Genomic DNA, 14,143 nt, shown 5'->3' with positions numbered 1-14,143 from the left:
GCCCCACACATCACATAGCTTATCAACTGCCCCACACATCATATAGCTTATCAACTGCCCCACACATCATATAGCTTATCAACTGCCCCGCAAATCACATAGCTCACCAACTGCCCCACACATCACATAGCTTATCAATTACTTAGCACATCACATAACTCATCAAATGCCCCACAAATCACATAGCTTATCAACTGCCCCACACATCACACAGTTTATCAACAACCTCACACATTGCATATCTCATCAACTGTCCCGCACATTACATAGCTCATCAATTGCCCAGCACATCACATAGCCCATCAACTGTCCTGCATATTACATAGCTCATCAACTGCCCCACACATCACATAGCTCATCAACTACCTCGCACATTACATAGCTCATCAACTGCACCACACATCACATCGCTCATCAACTGCCGCACACATCACATAGCTCATCGACTGCCCACGCATTACATAGCTTATCAACTGCCCCACACATCACATAGCTCATCAACTGCCCCACACATTACATAGCTCATAAACTGCCCTGCACATCACATAGCTCATCAACTACCCCACACATTACATAGCTCTTTAACTGCTCCACACATTACATAGCTCTTCAACTTCCCCACACATTACATAGCTCTTCAACTGCTCCACACATTACATAGCTCATCTGCCCCACACATTACATAGCTCTTCAACTGCCCCACACAGTACATAGCTCATCAACTGACCCGCACATTAAATAACTCATCAACTGCCCCGTAGATTACATAGCTCATCAACTGCCCCACACATTACATAGCTCATCAACTGCCCTGCACATCACATAGCTCATCAACTGCCCCACACATTACATAGCTTATCAACTACCCCACACATTACATAGCTCATCAACTGCCCTGCACATCACATAGCTCATCAACTGCCCCGCACATTAAATAGCTTATCAACTGCCCCACACATCACATAGCTCATCAACTGCCCACGCATTACATAGCTTATCAACCGCCCCACACATCACATAGCTCATCAACTGCCCCACACATTACATAGCTCACCAACTGCCCCACACATCACATAGCTCATCAACTGCCCACGCATTACATAGCTTATCAACCGCCCCACACATCACATAGCTCATCAACTGCTCCACACATTACATAGCTCACCAACTGCCCCACACATCACATAGCTCATCAACTGCCCCACACATCATATAACTTATCAACTGCCCTGCACATCACATAGCTTATCAATTGCCCCGCACATCACATAGCTCATCAACTGCCCCACACATCACATAGCTTATCAATTACTTAGCACATCACATAGCTCATCAAATGCCCCACAAATCACATAGTTTATCAACTACCTCACACATTGCATAGCTCATCAACTGCCCCGCACATCACATAGGTCATCAATTGCCCCGCACATCACATAGCTCTTCAACTGTCCTGCATATTACATAGCTCATCAACTGCGCCACACATTACATAGCTCATCAACTGCCCCACACATTACATAGCTCATCAACTGCCCCACACATCACATAGCTCATTAACTGCCCCACACATTAAATAGCTTATCAACTGCCCAACACATCACATAGCTCATCAACTGCCCAACACATCACATAGCTCATCAACTGCCCACGCATTACATAGCTTATCAACTGCCTCACACATCACATAGCTCATCAACTGCCCCACACATTACATAGCTCATCAACTGCCCCACACATTACATAGCTCATCAACTGCCCCACACATTACATAGTTCTTCAACTGCCCCACACATTCCATAGCTCTTCAACTGCCCAACACATTACATAGCTCATCAACTGCCCCACACATTACATAGCTCATCAACTGATCCGCACATTACATAGCTCATCAACTGCCCCACACATCACCTAGCTCATCAACTGCCCCACACATTATATAGCTCATCAACTGCCCCGCATATTAAATAGCTCATCAACTGCCCCGCACATACCATAGCTCATTAACTGCCCCACACATTACATAGCTCATCAACTGCCCCGCATATTAAATAGCTCATCAACAGCACCGCACATACCATAGCTCATCAACTACCCCACACATTACATCGCTCATTAACTGCCCTGCACATCACATAGCTCATCAACTGCCCCGCACATTGCATAGCTCATCATCTGCCACACACATTACATAGCTTATCAACTACCTAGTATTATTATTATTATTATTATATTTTATTTATAAGGCGCCACAAGTGTTTCGCAGCGCCGTACAAAGGACAGTACTGGGAGACAAAACTTAGCATAACAGTAAATAAATAACAAAAATGGAGTGCAGGTAACAAAGAGCATCACAATTCTCAAAACATAATACAGCTTAGACGTAAGTAGCGAGGGAGTAATCATTGTACTACTTGGGGCTACTTGGGGCTGGCGGCCATAGATAGGTTTACCAGTAGGAGAAAAAGCAGGTAAAGATGGTCACTGAGTGAAATGTGTCGAGAAGAGGGCTTAGACAACAAGAGGAAAGAAGAGCTCTGAAGAGCTAACAATCTAGTGGGGAGTGGCGACAGACAGATGACATGAGGTGCAAGCAAGCAGGAGGAAGCCTGATGGCGGTATGCAAACAAAGCTGAGATGTTCAAGGCATGGGGCAGGGGGATGGAGGAGCAGCCTAAGGACTAGGTTATGCATTGGGGTACGCTTTAATAAATAGGTGGGTTTTCAGTGCCCGTTTGAAGCTTTGCAATGTCGGGGAGAGTCTAATGGAGCGGGGGAGCACGTTCCACTGAAGGGGTGCAGCAAGGGCAAAATCCTGAACTCGTGCATGGGAAGCAGTGACCAAGGCAGAGGAGAGGCGACAGTAATCAGCCGACCGTAGTGGGCGGGAGGGAGTATGAAGGGAGAGGAGGTTGGAGATGTAGGGAGCAGTGGAATTAGAGATGGCCTTGTATGTGAGGGTGAGGAGTTTGAAGAGGATTCTGTAGGGGAATGGGAGCCAGTGTAGATTTTGTCGAAATTACATAGCTTCTCAGTAGCTCCATAGTGTATTGAATAGCTGGGCCAGTACATTACATACTGTAGCTCATCAACAGCTCCACACATTACATAGCTCATCAGCAGCTGGTACATTACAAAGCTCATCAATTACACGGCACATTATATAGCTCATCAGCTATCCTGCACATTCTTTTATTACATAGTTTATCAACTACCAATCACAACACATATGCTTATCAACTGTGCACAATAGTACATAGGTTATTAGCGGCTCCACATATCACATAGCTCATCAACTACCCCTTACATTATATAGCTCATCATCTGCCCCACACATTACATAGCTCATTAACTTATACGAACACTACATAACCTGGCAATCCCTTCATACTGGTCAAATTAACCCCCAGACTGTAGCTGCAATATCCCACACTGGCCCAATAACCCTTCTTACTGGCCGAGTATTTTTCTTGTATTGGCCAGGTCATTCCCTCATAATGGCCCAGCAATTCCCTTATACTGTCCCTGTACTCCTGCTCATACTGACCTGGCAAACCCCCTTAATGGCCCAGTAACACTCTCATACCTTTACTGCAATCTTCTCATAGCAGCCCGACAAGCCTCTCCGACTGGCCAATGGACCCCTCTTACTTGATAAATCCCCCCCCCCCCCCCCCTTACTGACCCAGCAATCCTCCTATTCTGAATTTTGATCCCCCCATACTGCAAAAGTGATCCCCTTATACTGGTCGGATGATCTACTGGTACTGCACTGGTGATTCCTTTATACTTCACCAGCAGTTCCGCCATACTGCAGAGGCGATCCCCTTATACTGGCCGAGTGATCTACTGATACTGCACTGGCAGCCCCCTCATACTGCACCAGCAATTCCCCCAATTCCTCTCATACCAGCTCGGCAATCCCCTCAGACTGACCAATGATCCCCTCATACTTGCCAGGTAAACCCTACATACTGGCCCAGCAATCCTCCCATACTGCACCTTTGATTCCCCATTCTGCACCAGCAATTCCCCCATACTGGTCGGGCAAACCCCTCATAGAGGCAGCTCAATGTCACTCAGCTGCATCGACATGGCTTCAATGGAAAAAATATTGCTAGATGAAGTGTTCTATAACTGTGATAAGAACATTATGACAATGTTTTAGTAAATAGGGATATAAAACTGTCAACCAATCAGCTTCTGTCATTGTTTGAAAAATGACAGTTAGGAGCACTTTGGTTGGTACTTTATCACTCTCCACTTTATCTCTTTCCACGCTTTGACAAATCTCCCCCGTAGGAGACAGAGGGGTGATTGAGTCACATTACCCTGTTTCAGCACAATATAGTAATGTAACAACAGAGAATACTGTCTTGGTATTGATATAATTAAATGTAAAAGTTGCATGTTCCATAGAATATAAAATTAAATTCAAAGAGAAAATACAAATACAAATTAAATTCAACTGTATTAAGTGACATTAAATACAAACATCTGTTTTTCCATTTAAAAAAATCCTTTCCTGCCGCAGTCCAAATGGAAATGGAAATTAAATACTGTAAATAGATGGCTGCAGCTTCATGTAATATAGCTGCCTCACTAATGAATAATTTACTATCAGCTAGAGGGGTCAATCTGCAATCAGCCAATCAGAAGCCGCTAGAAATACGGCCGATCATTACTGTCAGCATTGCGTCTCATTGCACGAGGATCTGCAGAAGATACGGCGTCTGACAGGTGTACATGTATTTGCGCCAAAATCTACAGTATCTCGGTGAATGTGAAAATGTCCTTACTGCAATCTTCCTTGGGCCCTTCTCTCATCTTATCACTGAGTAGTTGAGAGATAAAGTATATTTTAATTATTTTTGCGCTGTGACCGCCATCCTGAGATAGCAATGGTGTCATTAAGAATACTTGCGAGGGTTTTCAGGGGGTACCTGCAAATAATAAGGATCCACCAACTGTAGCAAGGAAGGATATCTCCGAGAGTTGGGTTCGATAAGCTGACGGTCAGGATGCTGGTGATCAAGACAACCGGCCGCGGTGTCCCAGTGGTGAGAATCCCAAAAGGGGCAAGGTAAGTATACTTACCTTCCCCCAATGCCCACCTAACCCTAACAGTTTGTTCCCGCAGCCTAAACCTAACCATCCCCCAGCAGCCTAACCATAACCCTATCTGGTGATTCCTCAACCTAACGCCTCCCTCACTGAAGCCTAACCCTTACCCTCCCTGGGGGCGCATAAATCTAACCCCTCCTCTCCGCAGCCTAAACCTACCCCCCCCCCCTCCCCACAGACTAACCGTAACCCTCGACCCACAGCCTTAATCTAACCTCCCTCCACACGGCTTACCCCTACAGCGGCGCGGCAGTCACTCGTTCGTGATGCCGGCGCTAGGACTTTGATCCCATTCGGGATGTCGACAACGGCTTTTAGAGCAGGGTTGGGATTCAGGCTTCGGTATTTTGACTGCCGGTATCCCAACCATCGGATTCTGAACGGATCCCATCTCCGATACATACCCCAGTCCCTTCATTTTCAACTGCGATACAAGCTTGCCGACCTTCAGGCTGCTTTCTCCGGGAAGGTGCTGGATGCTGCCAGCTGTGGGAGGGTTGCCTACCTTTCCGAGGGGGCGCGAGCGCCTCCCAAATTTCGGGAGCCTCCCGGCTGATGCGGGATAGTAGGTAAGTATGCTGCAATAACAGTCACTATAGGTTTCTATGGGGGCTGCTCTGCTGTCAGATTTACCAAACTGAAGATTTATTACCTAAGGACTACTGTATAGCATATTTTCTTAGAAAGGGATCATCCAGATCCCTCCCCAGTAGCCCCGGCCGATGCATGTGCGATCTCGGTGAAAATGACATGGGTGTTTTTTTTATTCTGTGCACGCACATATCTTTGGGAAATTGGCACCCTGTGATTACAGTGCATACAGCGGAGAAGTGGGTATATGTTGTGGATGCAGGGTGTGTGGTATGTGCCCCACTTGACCCAGAAGCCCTGTGCACTGTACAACCTGCACCAGCATTAACTCCTGTCTTGTATTCTTATCCTCTGCTATATCTGCCACCTAACCTTTTAAAAACTGCACTTGTGAATCAGAAACGTTAGGATGCTGTACATTGTGGGGGTAATTCCAAGTTGATCACAGCAGGAATTTTGTTAGCAGTTGGGCAAAACCATGTGCACTGCAGGGGAGGCAGATTTAACATGTGCAGAGAGAGTTAGATTTGGGTGTGGTGTGTTCAATCTGCAATCTAAATTGCAGTGTAAAAATAAAGCAGTCAGTATTTACCCTGCACAGAAACAAAATAACCCACCCAAATCTAACTCTCTCTGCACATGTTATATTTGCCTCCCCTGCAGTGCACATGGGGGGTAATTCCAAGTTGATCGCAGCAGGAACTTTGTTAGCAGTTGGGCAAAACCATGTGCACTGCAGGGGAGGCAGATATAACATGTGCAGAGAGAGTTAGATTTGGGTGGGGTGTGTTCAATCTGCAATCTAATTTGCAGTGTAAAAATAAAGCAGCCAGTATTTACCCTGCACAGAAACAGAATAACCCACCCAAATCTAACTCTCTCTGCACATGTTATATCTGCCTCCCCTGCAGTGCACATGGGGGGTAATTCCAAGTTCATCGCAGCAGGAAATTTTAAAGAAGTTGGGCAAAACCATGTGCACTGCAGGGGGGGGGGGGGCAGATATAACATTTGCAGAGAGAGTTAGATTTGGGTGGGTTATTTTATTTCTGTGCAGGGTAAATACTGGCTGCTTTATTTTTACACTGCAAATTAGATTGCAGATTGAACACACCACACCCAAATCTAACTCTATCTGCACATGTTATATCTGCCTCCCCTGCAGTGCACATGGGGGGGTAATTCCAAGTTGATCGCAGCAGGATTTTTGATAGCAATTGGGCAAAACTATGTGCACTGCAGGGGAGGCAGATATAACATGTGCAGACAGAGTTAGATTTGGGTGGGTTATTTTATTTCTGTGCAGGGTAAACACTGGCTGCTTTATTTTTACACTGCAAATTAGATTGCAGATTGAACACACCACACCCAAATCTAACTCTCTCTGCACATGTTATATCTGCCTCCCCTGCAGTGCACATGGTTTTGCCCAATTGCTAACAAAAATCCTGCTGCGATCAACTTGGAATTACCCCCCTGGTTTTGCCCAATTGCTAACAGATTTCCTGCTGCGATCAACTTGGAATTACCCCCATGGTTTTGCCCAACTGCTAACAGAATTCCTGCTACGATCAACTTGGAATTACCCCCTGTATCTCTTATTCGCCGTATTCACAATTACATATACAGTATTAGAGAGATATTTGAAGAATGATTTAGAAACAGGCTTGGAAAAATAGAGACGTCCTGCAAATGTTTTCATTCTAGCTGGATCGATTTATGCTTGGGGACATATCGATCAATTCCCCAGTAACTTGCACTGAGCGCCTACACACTAGCAGGGTTGTAAAATTAAAAATACAAGGCCATGTTATACAGTGCAGGGAGAATAGTATTGTGCTGCTACTGTAGGTGTAAGTTCAGGTTTTAAACCACCAACACTCCGGCAAATACACGGCAGCACTGGATTTGTTAAACTCTACCTTCTTAAATTGCTTGAAGCACACAATTGTCAGGTTGCAAGAAGATCTGCCTCTTCTCTGCGTGTTATGCAGTCTTGGAGTGATGAGATGGAAGGAAGCACCTGGCAGTTATTGGAAATGAAGTGCAGAGATTGCTATCAACATACAGGTATAAGCTCTGTTATCCGTAACGCTTGGGATTCTCCGGGTTCTGCAGATAATGGGTTTTATGCAATCTGGAGTACCAGGCCTAAAATCTATTAATTTCTGTTTTAACGTTATCACAGTCCTTTCCCGTACTGCTCCCGGCATTCCGCTCCAAATTAAATTGTTTAATACAAGCTTTTTGCGGTGCTGTGGGAAGGGTTTCTGGGTCCCCATATCTGTGTTCATGACATTATCACTGACAAATAGCAATTATTTACGGTGTTACCATTAGGTGATCCTACATGGTTGTCTATGGCATCAGGATATAGGGGGTGCCCAAAACACTAGATTGATAGTATCAATATATATAATTTAAGCAATGTGGTCACGGGCCAGGTGTGCACCCCGTTCCTGGGTATGGTGAATGCGGTGGTTTACTAAATATAAAAAACAACATGATATGTAGCGCTGCTGTTTGAAGATAGACACTAAAAAGCTAATCATGTAATAATTTAAAACACATACATTGATTGTACAATACAATACACTCGGCCGGTGTGATCATACAGACATGTAAAACTTAAAATAGTTACACAAATGCGCTCCTAAGAAGCTGTAATAAACTAATATTTGTTACTTATGTAACCAGATGATCGTGTGTTTATTACAAATAACAACAATGAATCCAGAGGCTTAAGAGCTCTATATTCAGCTGAGACGCCTCCTTTGATTAATATGAAGGATGTCTAGATACTGGTGTAGTCCCACTTATATAATAAAAGTTTCTCAAGCTGTTTAATTGCCTCAAAAATATGCTTTTAGGTCAGACCTTCTGGCCTCACCTTTAATTGCAGAAAAAAACGTAAGCCACGGTCAGTCCATTCATTAACAAGGGTCAGTCCATAATGTGACCTGATTCCATTATATGGGACTGCAGATAAGGTGTCTCAAGAGTGTGCTTTTGATAGGAGTCTTAATTCATCCTCACTTAAAACCTTTAAGGATAAATTATATATTCCTTTAGTATTTATCTTAAACGAAAAAAATGTTCCTATGTTTCCTAACTCCTTTTCTACATCCCCTATTTCTCTTTGTCTTCCCCTTTTTAGGACTCCATTCCTTTGTCACAGTTCTCTCAATGGTCTCTGGCGAAGTCCTACAAAAATTAGTGCTATGCATGGGGGAACCTGAATTACTTAATTGACGATTTCTCCACCTAGATTTACTGGGCCTGTAACCTGTCCGATTAGGTGTTTCATAGGACCCTTCACTTTCATAATTAAGTGCCTCAAATCTATTAGGATGTTCAAATCTCTGAGGCTGATCATCTCTTTTCCCTCTCCAATTCTCATTTGTTGGTGAATAACCGGTTTCCTTCTAAATGCTCCCCTTTCTCTTCTATTATAGACAACTCTAGGGGACCTTTGATCCATATTAAAGGAGACCCTTGCTTGATTATTAGGAAAATCCTCATGGTCTGACTGAGAGTTAATTCTATGGTTCCTATTAAATGTTCTTACTGTTTGAGACGCATAATCATCTCTATCTCTGTCCATTTTACCCTCTTTTCTCTCTATAAGCGAGAGTTCAAATTCCTCCAACTTTTTATTTACCTTAGAATCCTTCTCCTTAAACCCAAGATTATCAGAATGTGCCTTCAATAAGTCTTATAATTTCTCAATTTCTAATTTGAGTTCATCAACCTTTTTTTTACGATATCCTATTTAACAATTTCATCAAATCTTTAGAGCAATTATCCGAACTCATATTCCATTGCTCCACAAACTTGTCATCATCTTTAAATGTGGCAGTCTTTAAAATGCGCAATCCTCTTGGAATCAGACCAGTATCCAGATATTTCTGGAGGCTGATCTGATCCCACCAATACTTGGTTTCTTGCAAACACAAATGTTCCAAATTATTGAACAACCGGTGCATACTACTGTGATCATTATCCCGCTCCATTACTCCACCATTCACAGGAGTCTTTCCCTTTAAGTATCCACTCCTTCTTTCTAACCTTTCTAATACACATTGTAAAACCAACATTGTGCTCTATTTGCCTGCTGCCTAGAAATAAGTGAACACAGCAAGAAATGTATATATATATATTCTGCCACCTAAATGGCAGAAAACTGGGCGCTCAATTCAGATAGACCCTGCTTTATATAATTGGATACCTTACAAACAGCTGCAGCTACAATTAAAGGATCACTCAATCCCCTCAAAACACTACAAAAAAAACAACATGATATGTAGTGCTGATGTTTGAAGATAGACACTAAAAAACGAATCATGTAATAATTTAAAACACATACATTTATTGTACAATACAATAAACTCGACGGGTGTGATCATACAGACATATAAAACTTAAAACAGTTATATAGTGCATATCACAGAGACATAAAAAAGAACGGAATAACCTATAACTGCAGGTTTTCTGTAATCTGCTAAATTGGATGGTATGGGGTAACTGGGATAATGACAACATCAACATTAGTTAAAACAAGAATAGTTTAGTGAATAATGGTACACGCTCAACTTATTATAGAATATAGATAAAAAAGAGAAGACGGGTAATGTTCCTTATAGCAGTCACATAATCTGGCCTGAACCCTTCATGGGCTTGACCACACATTTCTGTTGTTTGTTGGATTTCATCTGAAATCTTTATTTTTGTCCCATTCAAATAGATTTGAGTAACTTGTTCAGGTTCATGTCATAGACCTGTAAAGACATGGAACTAACATTTTAGTGTGCGATCGCATGTGTACGCCGTGCTAAAAATATCCTTCAGTCAGTGGACAGCTGCAAATCTGTTCGCACCTCACTTACCATCGAATGTTTTTACCACTGTGTGCAGTCTCTGCGCAGCCCAGGACTTATCCTACAGTGCGAAGAGAACGTGTTGATCAGGTCTGGAGTGGACGTCACACACCCTCCCTGAAAACGCTTGGAACCACATGCATTTTCCCTGACATTCCCAGAAAACGGTCAGTTACCACCCACAAACCACCTCTTAGCTTGCGAATGGCTGTGCGACTTAAATTTTCCCACCAGCTTGTCACTGTTTGGCGATGCCGGTTGGTTGACAACGCGCGTGCGCATTGCGGTGCGTACGCATGCACAGTAAATCGATAATAGCCCACTGTGCGAAAACACACAGCAGCAATCAGGTCTGAATCGGGCCCTATGAGCGCACATGAAAGTTGCCATCTTGGATGTATTTGCATAATCAAAATATATTTACAGTATGTATAATACCAATAGAGATAAATACCGTGCAATGCCAGCAAGCAAAACTAGCATTTAGTATGCAATTATGGATTATTTGTATGCCGTCTGTGCGCTGAACTAATGCCCCATGCTTCTGAAACAACAGCAGCCTGTGAACATCACAAGACTTCCCACTGTCATGCTGGGCTGCATAATGTATAATGCAGAGGGCCATTACTGCCAGAGAAAAGGGTTACGTTAATGAATAATTACATTTGTGCAGGGAGGGAGTGAGGGTGTATCCCAGTACTCAGGTCTGTGGCGGGCTAATGCCTTGATAAAGGGACAGGCGAAGTCCTGAAACGCGTTGGTGTTACCTTGCTGTGCCTCTTTTAAACACATGGGGGGAAATGTAATATGGTTTGAGAGTCAGAAAGTGAGAGATTTTGGTCAAATTCTCCTGTTATTTTAAAGTGGCAATAATTTACATAGCAACACCAGGCTGATTTTCCCATGTAAGTGATTGCCACTTTAAAAAAACAGGTGAATTTGACCAAAATCTCTCACTTTCCGATTCCCACACCCTATTAGATTCCCCCCCTGGACATTCTGGACTGACTGTGAACTTCCATTGGGGGACAATCTTTGGAGCCATAAGTGGGGTATTTTCCCGGGGATACTCTGCTTAATTACACTTGTGGCTCCATCTACCCTGTTCGGTAGGAATATTTCCCCTTTGGGTTTTTTAGTCTTGTAGTTTGCATTATTGTTTATTTTAAGGATACATTTTTTTAATATTGTGTAATAAATCTTTGTTCTACTGCTTTTACAACCATTGTGTTTTTACATACAGTATATTAACATCTATATCCACCGCTATATTAAATCTTGCTTGGTTGTCCTAAGGATCAGCGCCATCAGTGGAGAGTCATACCCTTACTGTCACTACGTTACCTTGGGAGAAGAACTTGTACCTAGCGGCTGCTTTGCTCAAACTCTTCTTCAACTCATTCCAGATGTTCATTAAATATTTTACAATATGATGAACTGCAAGCAAAGGAACTGGTTGAAAAGAAGGCAATTCAGGAAGAATTTGATGGAAACCATTCTGAATAAAGAAAGGGTAATATCCTAAAGCATTGCAGTGTGTGTCATAATGTATCACGGACATTGCGGTGTTTGACATAATGTATAATGGGCATTGTGGTGTGTGGCATAATGTATAACGGACATTGTGGTGTGTGACATAATGTGTAATGGGCATTGCGGTGTGTGGCATAATGTATCACGGGCACTGCGGTGTGCGACATAATGTGTAATAGGCATTGTGGTGTGTGGCATAATGTATAATGGACATTGCGGTGTGTGCCATAATGTATCATGGGCATTGCAGTGTGTGGCATAATGCGTAATGGGCATTGTGGTGTGTGGCATAATGTATCACAGGCATTGTGGTGTGTGGCATAATGTATAACAGACAATGTGGTGTGTAGCATAATGTATCACGGACATTGCGATGTGTGGCATAATGTGTAATGGGCATTATGGTGTGTGGCATACTGTATCACAGGCATTGCAGTATGTAGTATAATGTCTCATGGGCATTATAGTGTGTGACAATGTATCACAGGTATTACGGTGTGTGGCATCATGTATAACGGGCATTGTGTTTTGTGGCATAATGAAGCATTACGGTGTGATATATTGTGTAATGGGCATTACGGTGTGGCATGTTTAAGGGCCATTGTGGTGTGTGGCATAATGTGTAAGGGGCATTACTATAAGGAGGAAAATGAAAAATAATGTAAGGGCCATGAATCAGGATTATTTTTTGCCTGTGGTGGCCAATGTCTGGGCATGCAGGTTGCAAAAATGGGGTAAAAGGTAGTCTTTTCTTAGAATGCCACGCCCCTTGCAGCAAAGCCACACCCATTTTTTGAGTGTGCATCCGTGGCGCTCACAAATGTTTTACTTTTCTGATGGCAATTGGGGCAGAATATTTTTTGGCTTGGGGGAGAAAAAATTCTAGTTACGCCACCGATGACCAGCAACAAACTGCCTCAGTGGGTTGAAGACCAGGTACAGCTAATGAGGCGGGCTAACCTCTTGCAGGTCATCAGTCCAGATCAAGAGGAGCCACATCAGGTAGCAGCCCCCACTGGTGAACACCAGTACTGTACAGCCTAGATAACCAGAACGGGTATGGGTCACTAGGTCTACCACACTTAGGTCGACAGTAATTAGGTCGATCGCTATTTGTCGACATGCAGTAGGTTGACATGGTCAATGGGTCGACATGCACTAGGTTGACATGGAAAAAGGTCGACATGAGTTTTTTTTTACTGTTTTTGGTGTTGTTTTCTTCGTAAAGTGACGGGGAAACCCACTTAGTGCTCCGTGTTCCCTCGCATGGCTCGCGCTTCGGGCAAGGTGCCTCTCTTCACTACCACTGTGCTCAGCACAGGTTACCGTTCCCAATTGTAGTCCACGTGGATCGTAGAGTATGAAAAAGTTAAAAAAAATTGATTAAAAAACAACAACTAATGTCGACCTTTTTCCATGTCGGCCTAGTACACGTCGACCTAATGATCATGTCCACCTAATGCATTTTGACCAATAGTGGTTGACCTAATGACTGTGGACCTAATGACCGTATCCCACCAGAACGGATTCCTAACACTCAGTTAAAAAAATTAGTTAAGTTCTTGAAGAATGAAAACCTGTAGCCAGGACTGCATGTGGATTATGGCTTCCTCATAGCTGCGTCTTGTCTGTGAACATTGATAAATAAATACATAGATTCTTTTAATTGAGATACTTACCTAAGTACGAAACTATCATAATACATGCAAGGTGTTGGGTTGGGCGACAGACTGACAGGCATCCTGGTAATCTCTGACTCTATGTGAGAGTCGTCTCTGGAGAACTCCAGGCAGACTCTCTGCAGGTCGGTGCAAGTAGACAGCCACTGGTAGGTGCTGCAGTATTAGGACACCTGGTTATTCTGAAGCACAGGGGTTATAGGAAATGAGATCAGATGAGTGATTGGTGTACTGAGATACAGTAGGACACTGTTTTAATACTAATTTCATTTGTAACCAAAAGAGTCATATAGAGCACAACGGTCACAACACAAAATCTTGAGCTAAAATGCTTTAAGT

The 14,143-nt window shown here is 43.2% G+C and overlaps 1 protein-coding gene across 2 annotated transcripts in view; it reads right to left on the bottom strand.

Annotated features, from left to right (window-relative positions):
* Window positions 1–10,064: 10,064 nt before the first annotated feature.
* The window catches only part of LOC134936364 (3',5'-cyclic-AMP phosphodiesterase 4B-like), a 943,065-nt gene continuing 938,986 nt past the window's right edge, over window positions 10,065–14,143 (bottom strand). The window contains exons 1-4 of one of the 2 annotated variants that reach the window (XR_010180487.1): window positions 13,805–13,980; window positions 11,937–12,029; window positions 10,602–10,653; window positions 10,065–10,493 (exon numbers count right to left, since the gene is read on the bottom strand). Coding sequence is in view for 1 of the 2 variants with exons in the window: in XM_063931376.1 (XP_063787446.1) it covers window positions 10,481–10,493 (13 nt within the window). In the remaining variant the exon portion in view is untranslated. Of the gene's footprint in view, window positions 10,494–10,601; window positions 10,654–11,936; window positions 12,030–13,804; window positions 13,981–14,143 lie in introns of those variants that run through there. The other variant, XM_063931376.1, reaches the window with a different exon arrangement.

This window comes from Pseudophryne corroboree, chromosome 6, assembly GCF_028390025.1.
Source record: "Pseudophryne corroboree isolate aPseCor3 chromosome 6, aPseCor3.hap2, whole genome shotgun sequence".
Taxonomy (NCBI): Eukaryota; Metazoa; Chordata; class Amphibia; order Anura; family Myobatrachidae; genus Pseudophryne; species Pseudophryne corroboree.
Note: the sequence above shows the minus strand (reverse complement) of the source record. Positions and strands in the feature narration are given on the sequence as shown.